Here is a 20075-nt window from a genome sequence, read left to right on the forward strand (position 1 = left end):
AAGCTATATAGTTATCTTAACAAGGAACAAATAATACATGAAAAGAACACGTTTTACAACTTTTTTTTGTTATTGAAAAAATATGATGAAACATCATACAGAAATTATTATAGTTTTCATCCATCTTTTACTTAAAAAAGATGTTACAATTAATAATTGTATCAAAGGAAAAAAAGAATAGACCAACAGGATCGTAAGCCCCGTTCAGTTAGTTCACAAGTGAACCATGCGAATGACTGTAATATTTCGGCCAAACCAACTTCAAGCTATGTTAGGCTCCACACGTGTCTCAGCCCGCTTAACAAATAGCTTTGAAGCTAACCCGTTTCCAGGTCCGCATCTCTGCGCAAATAGGCCCGGGGACTTTCCTGAGCCCAAATCCATAGGATTCATAGCCCAATCACATCGTCCGTTGGTCTTAGGCACTCCATGTTCTGTAAATCAAGTTTATAAAACACAAAATAGTTTCTTCTTTTATCAATGTGGGATGCAGAAAATAGTTTTTCTCCTCTAGTCCTTATTAGCTTGCTGTCTTGTTTGAAAATGTTTTCAGGTGTCAAGTAGTATATCTTTTGTAGTCTATTTTTGGCATATTATGACTACACTGTGATAATTTATAAACAAATAGACAAAATAAAATTGCTATAAACCAGAAACTAGTTTCCTCTTCTTGTAATGTGGGACAAAACATTATAAACAAATATGACTAAATAACATCTTTGATTATTTGCTCTTTGCTACAATGGAAAATAGAAAACTTTGGTCATTAGATCATCCCATCAATAACAGCATTCTGTAAGTTTCCGCCGAGTAATGAAAGTAGACCTCCGCCATGGACCCGTCCCTCTGGAACCACAAGCTCGTTGCTCTTTGAGCTCGATCTTTTGCTGAATGATGAAGACGATGATGATTTCATTGATGAAGGAACTAGTACCTGTGGCGGAATAAGTTGTCGTTTTTTATATGGGTTGTCATTGTCTAACCAGTTGGTAGTAGTGTTGGAGACCATACTGACACCCGACAACGATTCATTGTCTAGCGAACAAGAAACGAGCCCATGGAAAAGGTGAGGCGCGATACCATGAAAACTGTTGTTTCTTACTTCAGTTTTTTTGCCGATGCTATCATGGGCTGTGCAGAAACCGCCTTTTCCCCTAGCAAGTTTCTCACATTTACCATCTCCGCCCCAAATACAACGCCTCCCACCTCCGTGTGCCTTACAGAAATCCGTGCTACCTTGGGCGCTTTTAGTACATTTCTCGTGTTTGCACCGCTTCCCTCCACCATGTTTCACACAACAATTAGTCCTGCCACGGGCACTTTTAGTACAGCCCGGCACTCCACATCTTTTTCCACCGCCATGAGCCACACAAAAATTAGTTCCTCCATGTACACTTTTTGGGCAAATCCCTCCTCCTTCATATAGACACCTTTTTCCGCCACCATGTGCTTTACAAAGAGGAGTAGTACCTTCTGCGCCTTTAGTACAACCACTAAACACACAACGTTTACCGCCACCATGGGATTTACAGAACATAGTACTTCCTTGAGCTCCATTTTTACATCCATGAAACCGACATCTCCTACCTCCACCATGAGATATGCACAAACCTTTTTTTCCTTCAGCACTTCTGGTGCAGCTGTCCATCAAACACCTCTTTCCACCACCATGTTTTATGCATAAACCCGACTTACCTCTAGCTGATTTACTGCATCCTTGTGAATGGCTACACCGTGTCCCACCGCCATGTGCAATGCAAAATACGGTCTGACCTTCTGCACTTTTCACACACCCAAAATGATCACATCTTCTCCCTCCACCGTGAGACTTGCAATAGCTCGTTTGGCTGTCTCCTCCATTGTTACATCCTGGTTTCTGACATCTTTGACCACCACCATGGCTAATACAAAGACCTGTTGCTCCTCTTGCCCCTTTCCCACACCCTGAAAACTTACATTTCTTGCTGCTTGTTTTGTTATCTGATGTTGATCCTGTACTATAATCCGAGGCCACTGATGGTTCGGGCTCAGAAACTTTCCGTTTTTGCAGTGTAGTAGTACTAATTCTTGGAGCAAACAGAAGGGATGGCATATAGCCACCTGACTTTTTTGCCGAGGTAGATCCCTCATCAAGAACAGAAATCCCAAATCTATTATTAACTTCAATAGATACACTTTGATGGTTAAAATACAAATTAATATCACTTTTCAAACTACTACTAGAATAACTAGAAAGACCAAGTTTTAAAAGTGATTCGACTTCACTTGAATAATTACTTGGTGTAGGCCCTAACCCGAGGACCAACCCAGAACCATTGGGTGAAGTTTTACTGTTCTGTTTTCTAGATATTGCTTTGCTTCCAGCATAATTACCGAAACATTCCAAACGTAAAGTGGTATCATCACTATGATCATTGTCACTAAATCCATCACAACTAAAGGCTGCAAGGTTATTATTGAGATCGATTTTTGGTTTATTGTATAACATTTTTGTGAAGTTGGTTGGGTAAGTACTAAGTACTAAAATATAGTAAACTGATTATGTCTAAAGGTATCTATAGATCAAAATGAAGAGAGCATGAAAACTTTTCACCAAGTTAACTCCACCACTCACAAATCCGGATGTATCTGATCTGTCCATTCGCGTAAAATGCCTACAATAAAGTCCACTCTTTCCTATCAAGAACATAACATCAGTATAGCGTAAAAAGGACTGATTATCCTTTGAAGCTTCATTCTCCTGCGATTGAATGAAAGCAGACCATAAGGACCAAATAACTTATATTTTTTTTCTATGAATAAGATTTAAATTTTAGACATGAGTTTTATCATGGAAAAAGGGGTGCAATGAATCAAGTGGTTATGATACATTTGTGAACTTCTTTTTGATTTACTAAATATAGCTTAGAAGTATTAAAGCTACAAAAATGATCAAGAATACAATCTTAAGTGAAAGATATACCTTAAGGTTTATTGGTCAAAACATGCAAAATAAGAACATATGAGATTAAATTAATCTAATGGTACCCAATGATCAAAATCCAAGGGGTGGCTATATATATAGTTGGATTTTGCTAATCCTAGCATTAAGGGTCATGGTTACATTCAATAAGACATCAAAACAACTACCCCTAAAAAATCAATTGTCACATACAACTTATAAAGCATCAATTAAAGGAAGATATGCATAAAAAAACACACGTAAAAAGACATAGAAACATGAATTACATCTTTCTTAAATGGAAAAAATAAAATAAAATACGTATACACAAAAAACATATGAGATCATTAATCTGTAACATGCAATTAAAACATGCATGTAAAACCAAGTAATTTCTTAAATACATTGCTGTTATCATTAGAAGAGAAATACGAAAAACATTTAAGAACCAAAAGTAGGTGAAGAATGAATACCTCAGATAGAATCCACTAAAGAAACATCGGTTGATAGCATAGTAGGAGGGACAATGCATGAACTAGTGGAGTCTTATATAGGCATCCAAAGGAAAACAAAACCACAAGATTAACAATATTATTCTATTTTATTTTTCTTATGTGGTTTTTTTGAAACAGTCTTTATGATCGAGTCGAAATATGATTGTTTAATTATATACCAATTTCATTTTTCTTTATGGCAAAAACTCTATTAACACGGCAGCACCTTTTAAAATTGGTTTGCTCATCCCGTATTCGAATCTTAATACCGTTTTAAAAGGTTTGCTCTCTAATATCTTATTTGAGATATAAACATTTATAAGTACTCTCTATTAATTGAAAATTGTTGTATATAATGTTCGATATAAATGAATCATGGAAGCTAGCATGATTAATAAATCGTATCTTTGTTTATATGTATGTGCTTTGTAAATTTCCGTATATCAGGTTTTTATATATGACGATGGTAATATAAGGATGTTAGATACCTAAACTTACACTTAAATATTGTTTTCTTAATCCATAAAATTTATGGGGCCTAAACATTTATTTATTAATCAAAAAATATTAAAATAATTATATGTGAGGGATACCACACCTAAACTTAAGTGCTTAACAACCTTATATTCACTTTTCCCTTTATATATTTGTGTTCAATACTTCAATTAACCTTCATACATCAAATTTATTTAGTCTGCTCACAATCAAAAGGTCAAAACTTTATTCTACTTGTTTATATTAAAACTTATTTAAATTACAGTAATTAAATTCTTTTTGTGTAACCTTGTAATGGTATAGTCATAACTTTACATAGTCTCACTGGCATATATTATTTGGGAAGGACATTTATATTTGACTTTGCATTTTTGTACTATATATTTGATTATTGTTTGACTCTTTGTATAATGCGTATTTAGTAATTAAATAAATCAATGTTTCACAAAAATAAGGAAAAAAGTGTACAATCGTTGCGGAGGACAATTTATTTAAAGATCAAAACAAAAGGTCAAGTACAATTATTTTCGCATTTTCTACTTCTTATTTAATCATTTTTTTAATAATTAGTCTACTATTTGTAATGTTAATTATTTCGACTTTAGACTAGCATATATAGTAAATTTGGTATAGGACCGTACGTAATAGAAAAGCTTTTCAAAAGTTTTAGAGAAAACATTGCTTGTATTTGTATCTAAAAGTTTAAATATTCATTTAGGAAGTTTTTAAACTTCAACTTCTGTCGATCTAGATTTTTACTTACTTTTGCAAATAAGAACAACAACAAGACCTAATTCCTGATGAATTGTAAATAGTCTTATCTCTAACCAAAGGTAGGAAAACTGCTTTCATAATGACCCTGACAACAAAGAGGTAAAAGTCAAAAAGTTTAAAGAGTTTAATTCTATACTGGTCGGACGAAAATAACATAATAAATATACATGTCTTACATTTCAATTAAAACTGGTAAACCAATGTTTACATTTCAATTCTTGCATCCAAGTTGGCTTGTTTCTGTATTTCAATATAATTAATATGTTGTCTTCGATTTAATTTGGTTTCAATTTATGGCTACTGTCGAGGTCGTCCTCAATGAATCGAACAAGATGTTTTGCTTGCTTTTTAACGATAACGACATTGTTTTTGCAGTGACCATTTTCGACGCTCGTGGTATTACGAGTAAGTATTAACGTAATTTTAGCCGAAGGGCAAACTTGTCTTTTAGAAAGATGGTGACATGGTGGCCTGGTGGGTATGGTGACAAGAGTTGACGTAAAAGGAAAATAATAAGTGGAGTAGACAAATAACTGACGTGGATATGATTTTAATGTTTTTTTTCGTTTTCAAACCGCCCACTTGGCTCTCCCTATTCGCTGATTTACGATATGCGACTACTCGACTACGTCACAACAAGCTCTTGCCTCCTTCTAGGGGCCTCTCCAACATAATTAATTGGTTTGTTCTGTAGATAAAAAGTAAATTATTTTTTAATCATCATATCTTATTTTGTTTCTCTAACATGATTTTGAAATGTTAATTTGTTTATTAACTAAAACTAGAATAGGCGACAAGATGTAGCCTTGAGAAAAATTTCAAAAAAAAACAAATCAAATCAGTACTAAATTGATATCGGCATTGATACCAAATTGATAAGGATTCGGTTTCAATTTAAGTTCCTGATTTGGGACAATGGGACAGATTTGATGTCGGCTCAAACAGTTTGGTACCGGAGTACCGAACATGAATACCATACTTACGATGGACTATAGATGGGTTTTTTTTAGGTCCACGTCTTAATTCTCCTTCCCATTTTGGCTAATTCCTCGTCTTATAACTCATAACCATTGGTATCAGACAAAACCTCAAAATTTAAACATCAGAAATATTGAAAATAACCGTTTATTTTTCAAGTATAAACTATTAATCGCATGTATCATGGTTTCATCATCATCACCAAATATGTACACCAAATATGTCTAAGGACGAGATTAAGATGATAAAAGATGCCAAGAATTACAAATTTGAGTACCATAAAAATTGAAGAGATTGGATGTTCACATCGAATTAAAGTCAAAGAGTACAATATTTATATATAAAAAAAAAAATTTAAATAAGGAAGAAAACACCAATGTCCTACAAGACTTGAAAGCAATGGAGAAAACCATTTTAGGTTATAACGAAGTGGTTTGAGGAGAACCAAGCTACAGGTTTTGAAAGTGAAACTAGATTTCGTTTGCAAATCAATGATTTAGCTCCAAAATCCATCGCTTTATGTTATTGATTTGTGTTTTAAGCATTCTGGTTTGTGAAATATAAGATAATGGTTTCTTCTTGGATATACGTTGATGAAAAAGTGTTTATTTCTCTGCTTCAAAATAACTTGAGTTAAAAACAGAACCACCAAATATGTGAACTTATTATCCTACCAGCGCAATCACAGAAAAAGGTCGCTATCATTTTGGAACGAAAAGTTTCGTTTGCCACTTTTCCACACACACAATTGTATGATACCACTCAGTCAACATATGATTGGCTGATTGCTGCAAGGACAAAGAAAACATACAAGGTCGAACCATTTTAATCGCATAAAAGAAACTTAAATGGCATCAATAACAATACCAAGATGCCACTAGAGTGAGAGTCTTCCATGCTCGAAATACAGACCTTTATCCAGTCAGACCAGAACAGACACTGGTTAGAAGTTACTACAATCAGCCATCCCCAAAACAATCAGATCATACTAGAATGTAACGTTGATGGTTCTTTTTTTACAATAAAATGGTTAGTGTTGCCATTACAGCCTAAATTAATCAAGACCACCGGAACCAGCTCTTTCTCCCTGAATTAGCGTCTTTCTTGGGAAGTAAAGTGATTCTATCAGCATGAGCAACAGCCCATCTGTTGAAATCTGGAGTGTAAACGAGACCTTCTAATGCTTTCTTGGTGGACTCTTTTGTGAACTCGTCCCATTCATCCTTAGTGTAGCGTTTTCTTGCAGGTGTTTTGTGAAAGCTAGAGTAGAACGTGTTTGAGTCTGATAACTTGTGAGCTTTGTACTCAACTTCATAAGAATCTTCAACAGGTGAAGAATCTGGCAGGTAGGATTTAATACACTTGCTCCTTTTTGTTCTAAATAACATCCTGCATAAATGAAAATGACCATTTTGAGCAAAAAAGTGTTACAATTCAAACAAAGCAAGCACACTAACCCTAGTTCACCTTTAACCAACCCGTTTGAATTTGGAGCCACACTGCTTACATGTATTGATTGTTTAACACATGGTACTACTTGCAAAAATATTATCGACACCATTAGTAGAAAAGCATAAAACTGCCTTGTATCTTTTCTTTTCTTTTTCTTTATTTATTTATTTATTTTTTGCCTACAGCAATAATGATCTTAAAGTAAAACTTAGCTGACGCTTGGAACTATATTAGCTGTAGATAACAAAGATTCATTCACAAGTAAACTTACCTGTGTACATAACTAACAAAACCCTTTACCACAGATGAAGAGAGAATTCCACAGACCAATGCCAAAACTGCCAATAAAGGATCCACCGAACTCTGCAACAAAAAGGGATATGTCAGATATCACCAGATAAACCTATTAAATTGTGAACGATGGGTCGAGGTGGTAATGTTTATCTCTAATGGGTAAATTAGCTCATCAAAAGGGATTTACTTCCTGAAAGTGCATTATATAAAACCTCCTACTCATTTCATTAACTAAAAAATAGATTCTATTAATAGAAGAATATAATATCCATAAACTTCTAAACAATATACAGATAAAATAAAACTTCGGACAAATAGTGTTTGGGCCTTCGGGCCTTTGGGCACATCATCACTACCCACCCATTTTAACTAATGACCATAAGTTACTCATTTTGATTATATATCCAATCTACCAATTTTGCCACCACTAGATATATCATTACTCAATGCTAGAAAGATAAGGTAGACACTATCATATCTCAGCAAATTGAATATACATCAAACAGACAATCACAAGCATTTCAATTTACTTCATTCTCATCCAATCACAAACTGTTAATTTCAGACAAGTGGATGAAAAGCAGAACAGGGTGGAGGAGTGGGGACATGGACCATCTTAATTTCCCTATTGGTCATATTATGTTGCGAAACTTAATATAAAAACATGGATAAAAAAAATGAGATTAATATGGTTGTAAAAGATAAATGATGTATAAATACAAAAATTCAACCTGGAGAATCATACACGACGCCACAATTCGGAAAGACCAACACACAAATTGAGCTACCCCAGTATCGATTGATCCATCTTCCGTCAGAACAAGTTTACGAACAGCCCAGAAGCCTAACCACGCCCCACACAGAACAACAAAAGCTAGTAGGAATACTGCCACCTGCAATACATGGTTGTACACCAGTAAACACCTACTTAAACAAATTTTATAGTTTCTATCAAAATATAGAGTAAAGGTTATCATGCGTTTGTTAAGCTAAAATCAAAATCCGCAAAAGTTGTGAAGATGTGGAAAAATCCGTTCAAATGCAAATATAAACCAGCTCCTTATTTGATAAAAGTCATAAAAACCAAAGCAAAACTTACATACAGGACTGTAAACATCTTCGCTGATTCCCATTTCCACAAGCAGTGAACGCAACAATGTAGGGATATAGCTAAACAAAAAGGATCCAACTCCAACCTAAAAAGGCAACATTTTTACACAAAGTTAGGTTACATACAGGAATTATTATTTGAATACCTAACTTAAAAATAGATAATATGGGATCCTTACTATGGATCCATATAGAAATAATGCCAGTGAACTCTTTCGACCACTTGGTAGGATCCTCATACCCTGCATCATTAGTAACAATTACGGTGAACATAGACCTATACTTGTAGACTTTTTAAATAGAACAGGGCCTATAAATATTAAATAATAGTTGAACTTAAACAACAAAGTTATGAGCTTAACCTGAAAGAGGATCACCAACACGACAAGCATAATCCCTAATGTCATTGCACCACCATAGTATACTATTAAAGAATTGCTCAATGAGGATGCAAATGTCATCAGTGTCATTCCCAGCACCAACAAGATAACCCGATACATATAAAATTCTGCAAGAATTGTGTTCATTTTCAGTATACAAACATGAAGAGCGTTTAATTTAATTTCAATGAATCATAACATTATTGACCTTCGTTCAATGCAACCTCAACAGTTCCTAGTGGAGAGCCCGTTATTCGTACATCCAAAAGCTTATGGTCAAACGGGGACATGGATCTAACCCATGACCCTTTAGTAAGTTTCTCCCACTGACCCACAGGGCACATCCCCAACCCAAGTGATGCATTCCTGTAGATCGAACATACACATAGCTATTAGTACATTTCTGGAATCTGCAAGAGACGTATCCTTATGGACAAAGGGGTCAAAGAGGATTACACTTGAAAACTAACCTATGAAAACAAAGCGTAATGTTTGAAGGACGACCAGTAGAAGTTACATTTAGAATCTTAACTTTCACTGAAGAGAAATAACTTGTGAGATTTCTAAATCTCGACAAGCCATTAATTTCCACTCGCTCACAAACTACTTGAGATCCAGGTCTTGAACCTGGAGACTTTTCTAATACAAAACTCGGAGATAACTTAATTGAAGCAAACTCTGCAACCTCTGCAGATGCAAGAAAATAAAATGGTCAATTACTGAAAGAATTCCATTGAGATATATTCATAACTTCGAATCTCTTCAGACAACTTCCATTTTTGAAGGATAAACAAACATCACATATCGTATTACTATTGGTCTAAAGCTTTATCAGCTTCTTTATTTAAACAATTAAAAAAAAATGAAGTATAATATTGATAGCCGTCATCGACCGTCATTTATATTCTAGGAGTTTATTCACCGGATAGTAACAATGTTATTATTTTTGCCTACCACACTTATAACTTAGTATTAAGTAGCTAGTTAATCTTATCAAAGTAATTTGATAAAGTCATTAGGGAAACCGTTCACCTATTAAAAACTGTTTAATCAAGTCATTTGGGCCACTGAGCTTACATTTAGATGGCTGAAGTTGTATTTGTAAATTGTAATAATAAGTGAGTAACTAAACCGTTTTTGGCGACTAGATATTCCTTAGTATTTCCTTAGTTCAGAAGCGTATAACAATAAAGAAAGCGCGTTACTATAAGAGGCCGAAACTAAAAAGTAAGTTGGTGTCTTGCGGCTTTAAAATTTTATGTTAAATTTCACCCCCTTTCCAAATATGCAAGTATAGCATTATACAAAGTTACAAACTTGATTTTTAATTCAATATAGTTGTTTTTTATTATCTGAAACTATAATAATTTATGTTTCCCCTAATAATTGCAAACCTAATTTTGATCCATAGCATCAAACAGAGAGAGATAAAATACATAAACTGTATCAGTAAAAAGTTACTGTAACAAGCTGCACAAAAGTAAAATAAATTAAAAATCTAGACATTTTCTTTACAGCAGTCGTTAATTTGAGTAGCAGAGAAACGTAATATTATATATATATATATATATATATATATAATAACAATATTGCAAAAAGTTTGAACAAAGATGAGAAGGAAAAGGAAGTTACTTAAAGAAGGTAAGTCGGCGGAAGCAACGACGGAGACGGAAATAGCGACGGTTATGAGGAAGAGGATGGCCGGAAGTCTAACGACAGTCGCCGTACCGGTACCACCACCAACCATGGTGTGTGTTTGTTTTTGTAGGTGCGAAAATTAAAAAAGTAAAACGAGAACGCGGGCTCGTTTTACAGTAATTATACATGTTACAATTTTACTCCCTAATTCGTCCCACATCGATAAAAGAAAAATGATTTTTGATATTTATAAGTTTGATTTACAGAACATGGAGTATCTAAGACCAACGGACGATGTGATTGGGCTATGAATCCTATGGGTTTGGGCTCAGGAAAGTCCCCGGGCCTATTTGCGCAGAGATGCGGACCTGGAAACAGGTTAGCTTCATAGCTATTTGTTAAACGGGCTGAGACACGTGTGGAGCCCAAAATAGCTTGAAGTTGGTTTGGCCGAAATATTACAGTCATTCACATGGTCCATTTGTGACTAACTGAACGGGGCTTATGATCCGTTGGTCTACTATTTTTAATTTTTTCCCCTAATTTAAATACAAATATTATTTTGTAAATGTTTGTAGCAAAAAAGGATGGACTCGAACTTTATTTTCTGAATTATGTCTCATCCTATTTTTCAACAACAAGGTGCAAGACTTTTCTTTTCATGCATTACTTATTCATTTCCACATATATTTGTTTCTAAAGAAAAAAAAAAAATAGCTTATTAATAATTACCAAGTCTATCATAAAATAAGAATTGCATCTTGCGATGACTTTAATTTCTTAATAAATCATGACATCCAACAATCCAACCCACCAATAAAAATGAACTATTTTCTTTGTGGGAAAATTATAAAAAGAAAAAAAAAACACCCACATCAAATCCTCAAGTTTAAGGAGTGTTTCAAGTTTCCAACATGAAGAATATGTTGGCCCAATGCAACTTTTCTAGTACCAACTTCATCAACCAAACTCAAATCCTTGCAAACATCCACATGAAACTTAACCACACCTTGTTGTCTTGGTGCTAAGTTCACCTTTTGGAACCCCAACAAATGCTTTTGCGGCGCACCATGGACCGATGGAGGTGATGAAAAAAAGAACACAGTGTGGCTTCCGCCCATTTTCCCACTATTTGTCACCCTTAAATGAATGTTGAATGCTAAGTTCTTGCAAGTTTGTTCAACCGTGTCAATTGACTTGCACGCTGATGATTTACAAACGTGTCCTTCCTCTAGTGGGACGGATACAAGCTTAGGTGCTGTTACTAGGTGGTGAGTGAACTCTGAAAAACTTATTCCATCACCAAATGTGTAAACTGTTTCTCCTTTGTAGAAGCGGTAGGTTCTGCCTGGGTAGCCTGTGGCTGGGTCGGGTCGCATGTTCATGTTGGTCATGTTTACTTTTTCTGTGTATGATTGTGGGTACCATGACATGGGTAGTCTTCCACCTGAACGTGTCACATAAATGTCAGCTCTGAAGAAAATATACTAATGGGTCAAATGGTTAAACTCTGAACCTACTTAATTGGGTCAAATGGGTTGAAGAAGTTATAAGCCACCTAAAATGCATTTCAAGCTTACAATAACTTTAATTGTTTTTTAAAAAATATTAGTTTTGAAGTTAAAGAGTAGAGCCAATTAATCATATTTAATAAAAGAAGTTGGTGTTTAACCTAAGCCAGACCATTTTGCCCCTAATTTGTTTTGACCAGTTATCCAACCCGCCCAACATCCCACCTGTAGTTCCACTTAGTGTTGGAATAAACATGATTCGATTCGAGTGATAAAACATCCCCAATCATCCTGTGGAACCTGTAAGAACATTAAAGCATAATTGCTATTGATTTCGGTTTCCCATAACATGGTGATTGAGTAATAATGGGATGATAAATTCGGCTGGAACATGATGCACGAATTAGAGAGGAATACTCACACGAATTTTAGGGTTTATTATGTGTTGGGATTAACCTTACCTTAGGGTTAATTACCCTCTATTTATAATGAGAGTAATTACACATTCAACCCTTTAGTATTTACACATTCAACCCTTCTGGTGTTTAATGTGTGTATCATTAGTCCTCTTAGTTACAATCACCTAATGGGAAACCCTATACTACGTCTCTAAGAGTAAATACGCCCATCATATATTTACTTAGACATAGGGATTTCAGTTATCGTCAATTATCATATCAGGAATGATACATGATCAGTGACGGTCATACTAACGTGGTTCCAACACTTAGCCCTTAACTAACTTTTAGTGGGATCTTGGGATAAAAATAGAAGGTAAACCCAACAGTATTTGGTACTTGTACAATGTATTAAAAATATTTTACAATGTAAAAAAGAACTTACTTGGATTGTACTGTCCAAAAACGATATCTGCCAGTGCAGCACCTCCAGCCTCACCAGGGAACCCAACCCATAAAATGCTGGTGATTTTTGGGTCATCTTTAGCAAACTGTATATCCATTCCCCCTCCAGACATTATAACAAGAATCACTGGGCCTTTAGCTGCACTTGCAACCTCGGTAATCAGAAGATTTTGTTGACCAGGCAGAGTAATGTCAATTCGGTCTCGACTCTCGGCCTCTATGGATTGATCAGAACCCATAACGAGAACCACAGCATCGGCTGCAGCTGCAACTTTTTTCGCTTCATCTACTTGGGCAGTACCACACCCTACATTTGTACACCCAGCCTGGTATACTGTTGCCACTGATGCTGTTAGTCCTTGAAGTAGAGTTGTATATTTGCAAGGAGTACCTGCATTTCCATTAAACTTTTAGACAAAAAAAAAAGTGCTAAAGGTCATGTCGTTGAGCCATGTACTAGTTAGTTGTTTATTTAGGTTCTTGTGGATCACAAACAGATCAAAAAAAAAATGTCGAGAAAGGAAACGGGTCAAACGGGCTGAAAGTAGTCCAAAGTGTATTTGTTATTCTTACTTACTTACAACCTTTGTAATACTACAGGTTTTCATTCATCATATTTATAGCGAAGATTATTTAGAGATATCAAGAAAAGTGGTTATGAGCAGATCCATATTGTCTTGAACTTAAAGTTTACTTGTGTTGACCCATAGCCCGACCCTCCATTTTTTCCATCTTTGTAAAATGACATACAAACACATAAGTACTGAAGCTACCTTCATAGTTTCCGATCATGGTTTTAGTTACATTGGCATTTGGCCCGATTACGGCTAGTGACTTGATGGCTGTAGGAGAAAGTGGCAAGGATCCAGGACTGTTCTTGAGCAGCACAATTCCTTGTCTGGCTGCTTCACGGGCAAGCTCCTGGTTAGCTGATGTGCATACGTCTTTTGGGCCTAGTTTCCCATAAATATGCTTGCTTGGGTCACCATCAAAGAACCCAAGTCTCATTAGTGTTGCAAAGTTGTTAGCAACAGCTCTATCAACCTCCAATTCTTTCACTAGCCCAGCTTTAACTGCAGCTTCCGTGTGTTTGCCTAAGAAATCCCCACAGTTGAGATCCAACCCTGCACATTTTACCTTCACTTAGTACACCAATTTTTACATAATGTAAAAACACAGTTCATTGATTCACATTACCTGCTATTAGTGCATCTGCCGCAATCTGTTCAGGAGTTTTTTCCCAATGCTGGGAGTTGAACATCACATCTAGTGAATCACAGTCCGAACTTATGTATCTGCATAGACAAGTAGTCTTGCTTAAATCAGAAAGTTTAACTATATTACTCTTACTTGACATAGAAATAAATCAACAACAATTATAAGTATGGGCCAAAGCAAACAGGCTTTTAGGACTGGGCATTTTGGCATTGTATAAAAACTTAAGAGCTCATCCCATTTTATGCCTGGGCCTAAACGGACCAGCTTTTGCAGGCTGGGCCCTATTGTCCAATATAAAAAGGTGTCATCTTTATTTTAGTGACTAACAAATCTGAGTCATATTGTTGTTGGTTTTTACCCGTTTAATTTCCATTCGCCACGTATAACACCAGTCAGGAGATCAGGATCACCGCATGTAGGTTTGCCATTCACTTGATTGTAAGAACACATCACACTTGCAACGTTGCCATCTATAACACAGCTCTTAAATGGTGGTTGATATGTATCATCCATATCTTGTTTTGTAACCTTTACAAACAGCAAAAACCTTTTAATAATTTATCAATATTGTATAAATGCATTATAGTTTGCTCTAGAGGTCGCCAAATAGGGTTGGGTAATGAGTCAATTCAACACATACTCTAATACATTTCCAGTTAACCTCAAAACTTTTTGCCCAAAACTATAATTGCCAAAGTCAATGACATTAAATTTCTTTGAATAGAATTATTAGGAGATTTTATGTATGAAAGTATAATTTCAATCAAATTATTTAGAAGATGACCTTTAACCCATTTAATACACCTGACCCATATCTCTTTTAGTTCACTTTGTTGACTTTACAAGTAAATGAACTGACTAAGCATAACCCGAATCAAACCACCCATTTAAATACTATGATACTTTTAAGTATGTATATATGTACCACGGCATTGAAATGGTAACGGTCAATGCCTTTCCAATTATCGACATCATAAGCCGTGTAATGTTTACAACAAGCACCAACTTTGAGCCGATCTTTATCACCATCATCGCTCTCCTGTAAACCTTGAACATAAGCCGCTCCATATTTACTTGTTAGGGTCGGGTCTTCACCCGGGGTTTCTTGACCTCTACCCCACCTTGGATCACGGAAAATATTTATATTAGGTGACCAATATGTTAGCCCTGCCAAACCAACATTGTACATTGCTCTAGCTTCAGTTGAAACCACCTATACACATTAAAGAATAACTAATTTTAGATCAAACTTAAAGTTGCTACAAGTGTTGGTTGTACCTTCTTTGTCAATATAATGTAACTAAATCAATGAACCATAAATGAACTGAATGTAAGTTAGTCCCTTTCTCATTGTTGCAAAAATTAGAAACTTATATAATGTTTGCTTTTTTTCTTATTATAAAAAGTGTGACAACACTTCTAGAATTCCCAAACCCAAATTGTGTATATCTTTTATTGCACAATCTGAAAGCCTTGATTAACATTCCTACTATGGAAATAGCAACTACCCAATTATCTGGAAGTAAAAAACATTTGAAGTCATGGCATCATGATATATGTGTATGACATGCTTACATTTTAGTTTTTTTTGAACATGTTAGGTTATCAAATAGTGCTATTTGCCTACATTGGCTACATGTACCATTTTTTATATATGTTATGAATGAATTTCTAGCTAGGTGACATTTGAACATCACTTAGGGCTTGTTTATTTATTTAGTCATTAAGTGACTGAATCAAAAAAGTAACTAAATGAAAACATAATGTTTATATGCATTCAATCAATATAGTTATTTTTTTACTTATTAAGTCAATAACAAACATATGTGACTTAAGTCAATCAAGATTAAGTCAATCATTTTTTAATTAAGACATTATCAAAACACTACCTTAAATTCACATAATAACAAAATAAATTTATTTTCAACAGTAATATATTTGTTTATGTTAAGCAACAAACCTTGAATATTTTATTTGAATTTTTTTTATTCTTTTTATTTGGCATAAAGTAACCACGTACAATACCTAAATGAAACAAATCACAGCAATTTGTTTTTAATTTATCCATAATCAAATGGGATTATGGTGGAGAAAATAGTTATATTTCTTTGAAATATTTGAATGTACGTAGAAGCCTTTTTAACCCATGTGTCTAGAGATAATTACCACAAGTTATTTTATATGTTTCAAGTTAAATATCCATGTGTCATGAGTTAAAATCCATTTATAAACAGAAGTATTTGATCACTAATTAGTTGAGGTGTCATTTTGCGGTTGTTCGGTTAATTTAATTTATTTTGTCCTTAGAAAAATTGTATATATCCGTTTCAAAAAGTTATTTTCGTAGTCCTAAATATAATGTGCATCAGTGCATTTAAAAGCTTAAATAATGTTAGACGTTTATAATCGATCACATCAAATAAATACCTAGATGACCGAGACCAAATTCTTAAGCTTTATATAGACTTTTAAAAATCTAACTGTGTTAAATACTCGTATAAATCAGGAGTATGATGGTAATAAATCGTAAGTTATTTCTTAAAGTTGGATAATTTATACCAAATAAACTGAAATAATATGTGGACTTACCTCTCACTAAAAGTGTTTTATTTTGAATATTAAAAATCTTTATTTTCAAACTTTAAACCTTATATATATATATAAGTTATTTTGAGCTCAGCTTATTTTGAGTCCATTAATTTTATTCTATCTCCTCAAATCCAACCACCTCTACCACCACCACCATTATTGTCGACCACTACCATGATTTTCCGGCGACGTCAACCACCGCCACCACAATTTACACAACATGTGTAAGTTATATGGACTCAAAATAACATTATATATTTATATTTATATAAAACTTGATAAAATCTATACCAATGAAAACACTTATAGAACACAATTAATTTATATAACTTTCATCAAATATTATTTAACATAAAAAAATATTTAAAATTATGTTAAACTTTAAACTTTATATTTTATAAATATAATTAGTTATATGTTTATATATCTATCTTTAATGAAGATTTTTGATACGAATTTTAATTTTAAAAGAAAATATTTACCAAGTAATCTTCTTAGATCCCTTTTTTTTATTGCCCCATGCTACTTAAATGGTTATAATAAGTATTTCTAATGTATTTTCAAAAATCTCCCTCTAGTAGGCTGGAACCTTATCCTCTATTCCTCTTCTCAGTGAACTATATATGAAAATGAGAGAAGGGATTTTATCATATAAAATAAAAAAGAATCCATTATCCATATTATTAAATTAATTTAAAATAAAGAAAAATAAAAATAAATCCAAATTTAAGAAAAGAAAAAGAAATGGTGGCTGACTAGGTCCACTCCACCGGCTTACACTTAATATAAAAGTAGCTACAAGACAATGGTCCCTTGCTATGAAATTTACAATAATTATTACTAGTTTATTGTTAATTTGCATGTTATTGGACAAAAATCCTCCATCAAAAGCATTTCAAATTTTATGATTACAATGCAACCCCATCTTTTCTTTCTAATTATATAATATAAGTTTTGGATTTTAAGTAATCATTCTGGTATACCCACTTCACATTCTTGAAATCTATAAGAATAAAGAACACAAATCTTGTTCCTTACAATTGATTTTGTGATCAAAGTGACTACATTTTGTTACATGTATCTTGTTGGTTACATTTTATTACATGTGATTTTGTACGTGATCATAGTATCTAAAATGACTATATTTTATTGCATGTAGCCATTTAGGCACTAATCTTGTTTTTTTAAAACAAATCTAAATAAAATTGCGGATATCTTATTTTAGTGACTTTTGATAAATGCACATATATAAAGTTGTCAGTAATACGTTATACTGAGTGAGTTTATTTGGGCCAGAGTATAAGAAACTACCTATGAAAAATAGAAATGAACATAATGTACATTCCAATTTGGTGCAATGTGCTCCACTTATTATTATTCATTGGTCGATGCCAATTGTTAAAAGACAAATGAATGAAAAAAGTAATTAACATAATAACAATGTACATACCTTTCCAATAGTTTTAAACAAAGTTTCATTAAAAGAGGCGGCAGTGAGAATGACTTGAGGGAAGCTAGTGGCTCCAGGGACCAAACCCGAAAAATGGGTCCCCGGCCCAACGTATGAAACACCATGTAAAGCCTCGGACCACCACTCGTATTTCGGTATTCCTAACCGGTCTATACTACCAGCATTATCAACCAAGTTGACAATCTTTTCTTGCAATGTGAGTCTTTTAACCAAATCATCAACTCTGGTCTTGACATCTAAAGATGGATCACAAAAAGTAAAGTTTTTTAAGCCCGGGTTTTTATCGGTGTCGCATGCGAAAACCGGGTTGTTTTGGGCTGAAGTATTGGTTATACATAGCATGAATATTGCAAGAATGGCAAAAACAGGGGATGCTCTGTTTTTAACAGAGGATGCTCTGTTTTTAAGGGCCATATTTTGGTTCGAGGGAAATATGGGTTGGGTTTTGGGTTAGTTTTATAGGGATTGAGGTTTGAAACACATGTTGTTTTGTAGTAACCCGTGATGGTTTATTGGATATATATAAAGACAATTTGTATGAAATGTGTGTGTGTGTATTTTTAGTGTGTGTAAGAGATGGAGAGAATCAAGTTGGAGGGCATTTTTCAAGAAAGAGACACAAGCCCGTGAAAAATCTTCTTGGAGAGAGTTACAAAAACGGTCCTTCTGTTGTGCAATAATTTACATTGTTCAAGTCTTGGTCTATTTTGATGACTTTTGTAGTGAAACCATGAGTTGTAGTCTTTTTTAAACTCGATATTTGTTTTTAGAAACATGTCAAAGTTGTTAACTATAAATGGTTTGAAACAAGAAAGTGTCTAACATAATGTGTTTCCTTGCATTGCATCAATAATGTAAGTTAAAAATCATTAAATCTTGTATACTGTAATGCATTTGTTAAGATACATTTTGTTCAATCATCATCTAATGTATTAATTGATCGGAATCACATAAAAGAATAGACGTAATCGGTATTCTCTATCCTGATTACTTGAGGATTATTTAGATATATGTAGTCTAATCGGGATATTCTCATGACTGTTTTTAATTATCTCTTTGATCACCACTTTTATGACATTTATTCAAGGAAATGTTGAACCTATGAGCTATTTTGAAAACACGATACGACTAACCACTCATCTTGATGGTGGTTGTTGATCAAAATCACTCATCAAGGTTAAAACATTTTATTATTTTCCATTATGACTCACTGTTTGCACTTACCAACCCATTATATCATAGCTTAGTTAGTGACATGTTAGAAAACCTAGAGTAAAAAAAAGAGTTTATTTTTCTTTCATATACAAATCACTTTTTAATCATAGTTGTTCAATCACATATGGTTCTAAGTGTATAGCTGTATATATTTACATGATCACAAAAAAATACACACTAAACGTGGGATATAGGAACATCTATTGAAATAATTGTAGTGAAATACAAGAGCATTAGTACAAGAAAAGTGCACACGTCATCATCCTTTATGTAGTGATAGTAGGTCAATTATCTTATAAAGAACAAGAATGTACAATTACTCATAAGACTATTTTAATATAATCGATATAATCTCAGAGTTTGGATGCTCGATATAATCTCAGAGTTTGGATGCTCGCATTATAGTAAAGGACATAAGCGTAAGATATATCATTCAAAGGATGAAACATGCACGTTTATACACACCTTATTAGTGATAGACTAATAGCACAAACAACAACGAATCCAATCTTGTCACTGACAATACATAAGAAATATGAAATGTAGACAGTCATGTCCTATTTGAAAATAAGGATTACTTTTAGAAAAACTTCCGCCAAGGCGCCAACTGTTCAAAGAAATATGTGTTTATGTGCGTTTGTGTGTGTGCCTT

At 34.0% G+C, this 20075-nt stretch overlaps 3 protein-coding genes across 3 annotated transcripts; all 3 read right to left on the reverse strand.

Moving 5' to 3' along the window:
• Positions 1-627: 627 nt before the first annotated feature.
• Positions 628-2735, reverse strand: LOC122595017. The gene has a single exon (XM_043767296.1). The coding sequence runs from the start codon at positions 2486-2488 to the stop codon at positions 767-769; it is 1722 nt and encodes a 573-aa protein (XP_043623231.1). The 5' UTR covers positions 2489-2735; the 3' UTR covers positions 628-766.
• Positions 2736-6490: 3755 nt separating this feature from the next.
• Positions 6491-10699, reverse strand: LOC122595019. Its single transcript, XM_043767299.1, has 9 exons — positions 10551-10699; positions 9389-9605; positions 9127-9284; positions 8901-9046; positions 8718-8780; positions 8532-8624; positions 8160-8321; positions 7406-7497; positions 6491-7071 (listed from the first exon to the last, which is right to left on the reverse strand). Exons 1-9 carry the CDS (start codon positions 10663-10665, stop codon positions 6741-6743), a joined length of 1377 nt encoding a protein of 458 aa, XP_043623234.1. The 5' UTR covers positions 10666-10699; the 3' UTR covers positions 6491-6740.
• A 600-nt stretch (positions 10700-11299) lies between these two features.
• LOC122595016 (beta-xylosidase/alpha-L-arabinofuranosidase 2-like) lies at positions 11300-18738 on the reverse strand. The gene is made up of 7 exons (XM_043767295.1): positions 18188-18738; positions 15074-15361; positions 14507-14676; positions 14128-14225; positions 13704-14054; positions 12911-13321; positions 11300-12003 (listed from the first exon to the last, which is right to left on the reverse strand). Exons 1-7 carry the CDS (start codon positions 18620-18622, stop codon positions 11432-11434), a joined length of 2325 nt encoding a protein of 774 aa, XP_043623230.1. The 5' UTR covers positions 18623-18738; the 3' UTR covers positions 11300-11431.
• Positions 18739-20075: the final 1337 nt, after the last annotated feature.

Source organism: Erigeron canadensis, chromosome 4 (assembly GCF_010389155.1).
Source record: "Erigeron canadensis isolate Cc75 chromosome 4, C_canadensis_v1, whole genome shotgun sequence".
In the NCBI taxonomy this organism is placed as follows: domain Eukaryota; kingdom Viridiplantae; phylum Streptophyta; class Magnoliopsida; order Asterales; family Asteraceae; genus Erigeron; species Erigeron canadensis.

Coding starts and splice junctions, on each gene's coding strand:
- LOC122595017 (XM_043767296.1), bottom strand. CDS start 2,488: ATGTTATACAATAAACCAAAAATCGATCTCAATAATAACCTTGCAGCC.
- LOC122595019 (XM_043767299.1), bottom strand. CDS start 10,665: ATGGTTGGTGGTGGTACCGGTACGGCGACTGTCGTTAGACTTCCGGCC. Junction 9,047..9,126: donor TGAGGTTGCATTGAACGAAG/GTCAATAATGTT, acceptor CAATTCTTGCAG/AATTTTATATGTATCGGGTT. Junction 8,322..8,531: donor GCGAAGATGTTTACAGTCCT/GTATGTAAGTTT, acceptor CATGTATTGCAG/GTGGCAGTATTCCTACTAGC.
- LOC122595016 (XM_043767295.1), bottom strand. CDS start 18,622: ATGGCCCTTAAAAACAGAGCATCCTCTGTTAAAAACAGAGCATCCCCT. Junction 14,055..14,127: donor GGCAGATGCACTAATAGCAG/GTAATGTGAATC, acceptor TAAAATGTGCAG/GGTTGGATCTCAACTGTGGG. Junction 13,322..13,703: donor CATGATCGGAAACTATGAAG/GTAGCTTCAGTA, acceptor ATGGAAATGCAG/GTACTCCTTGCAAATATACA.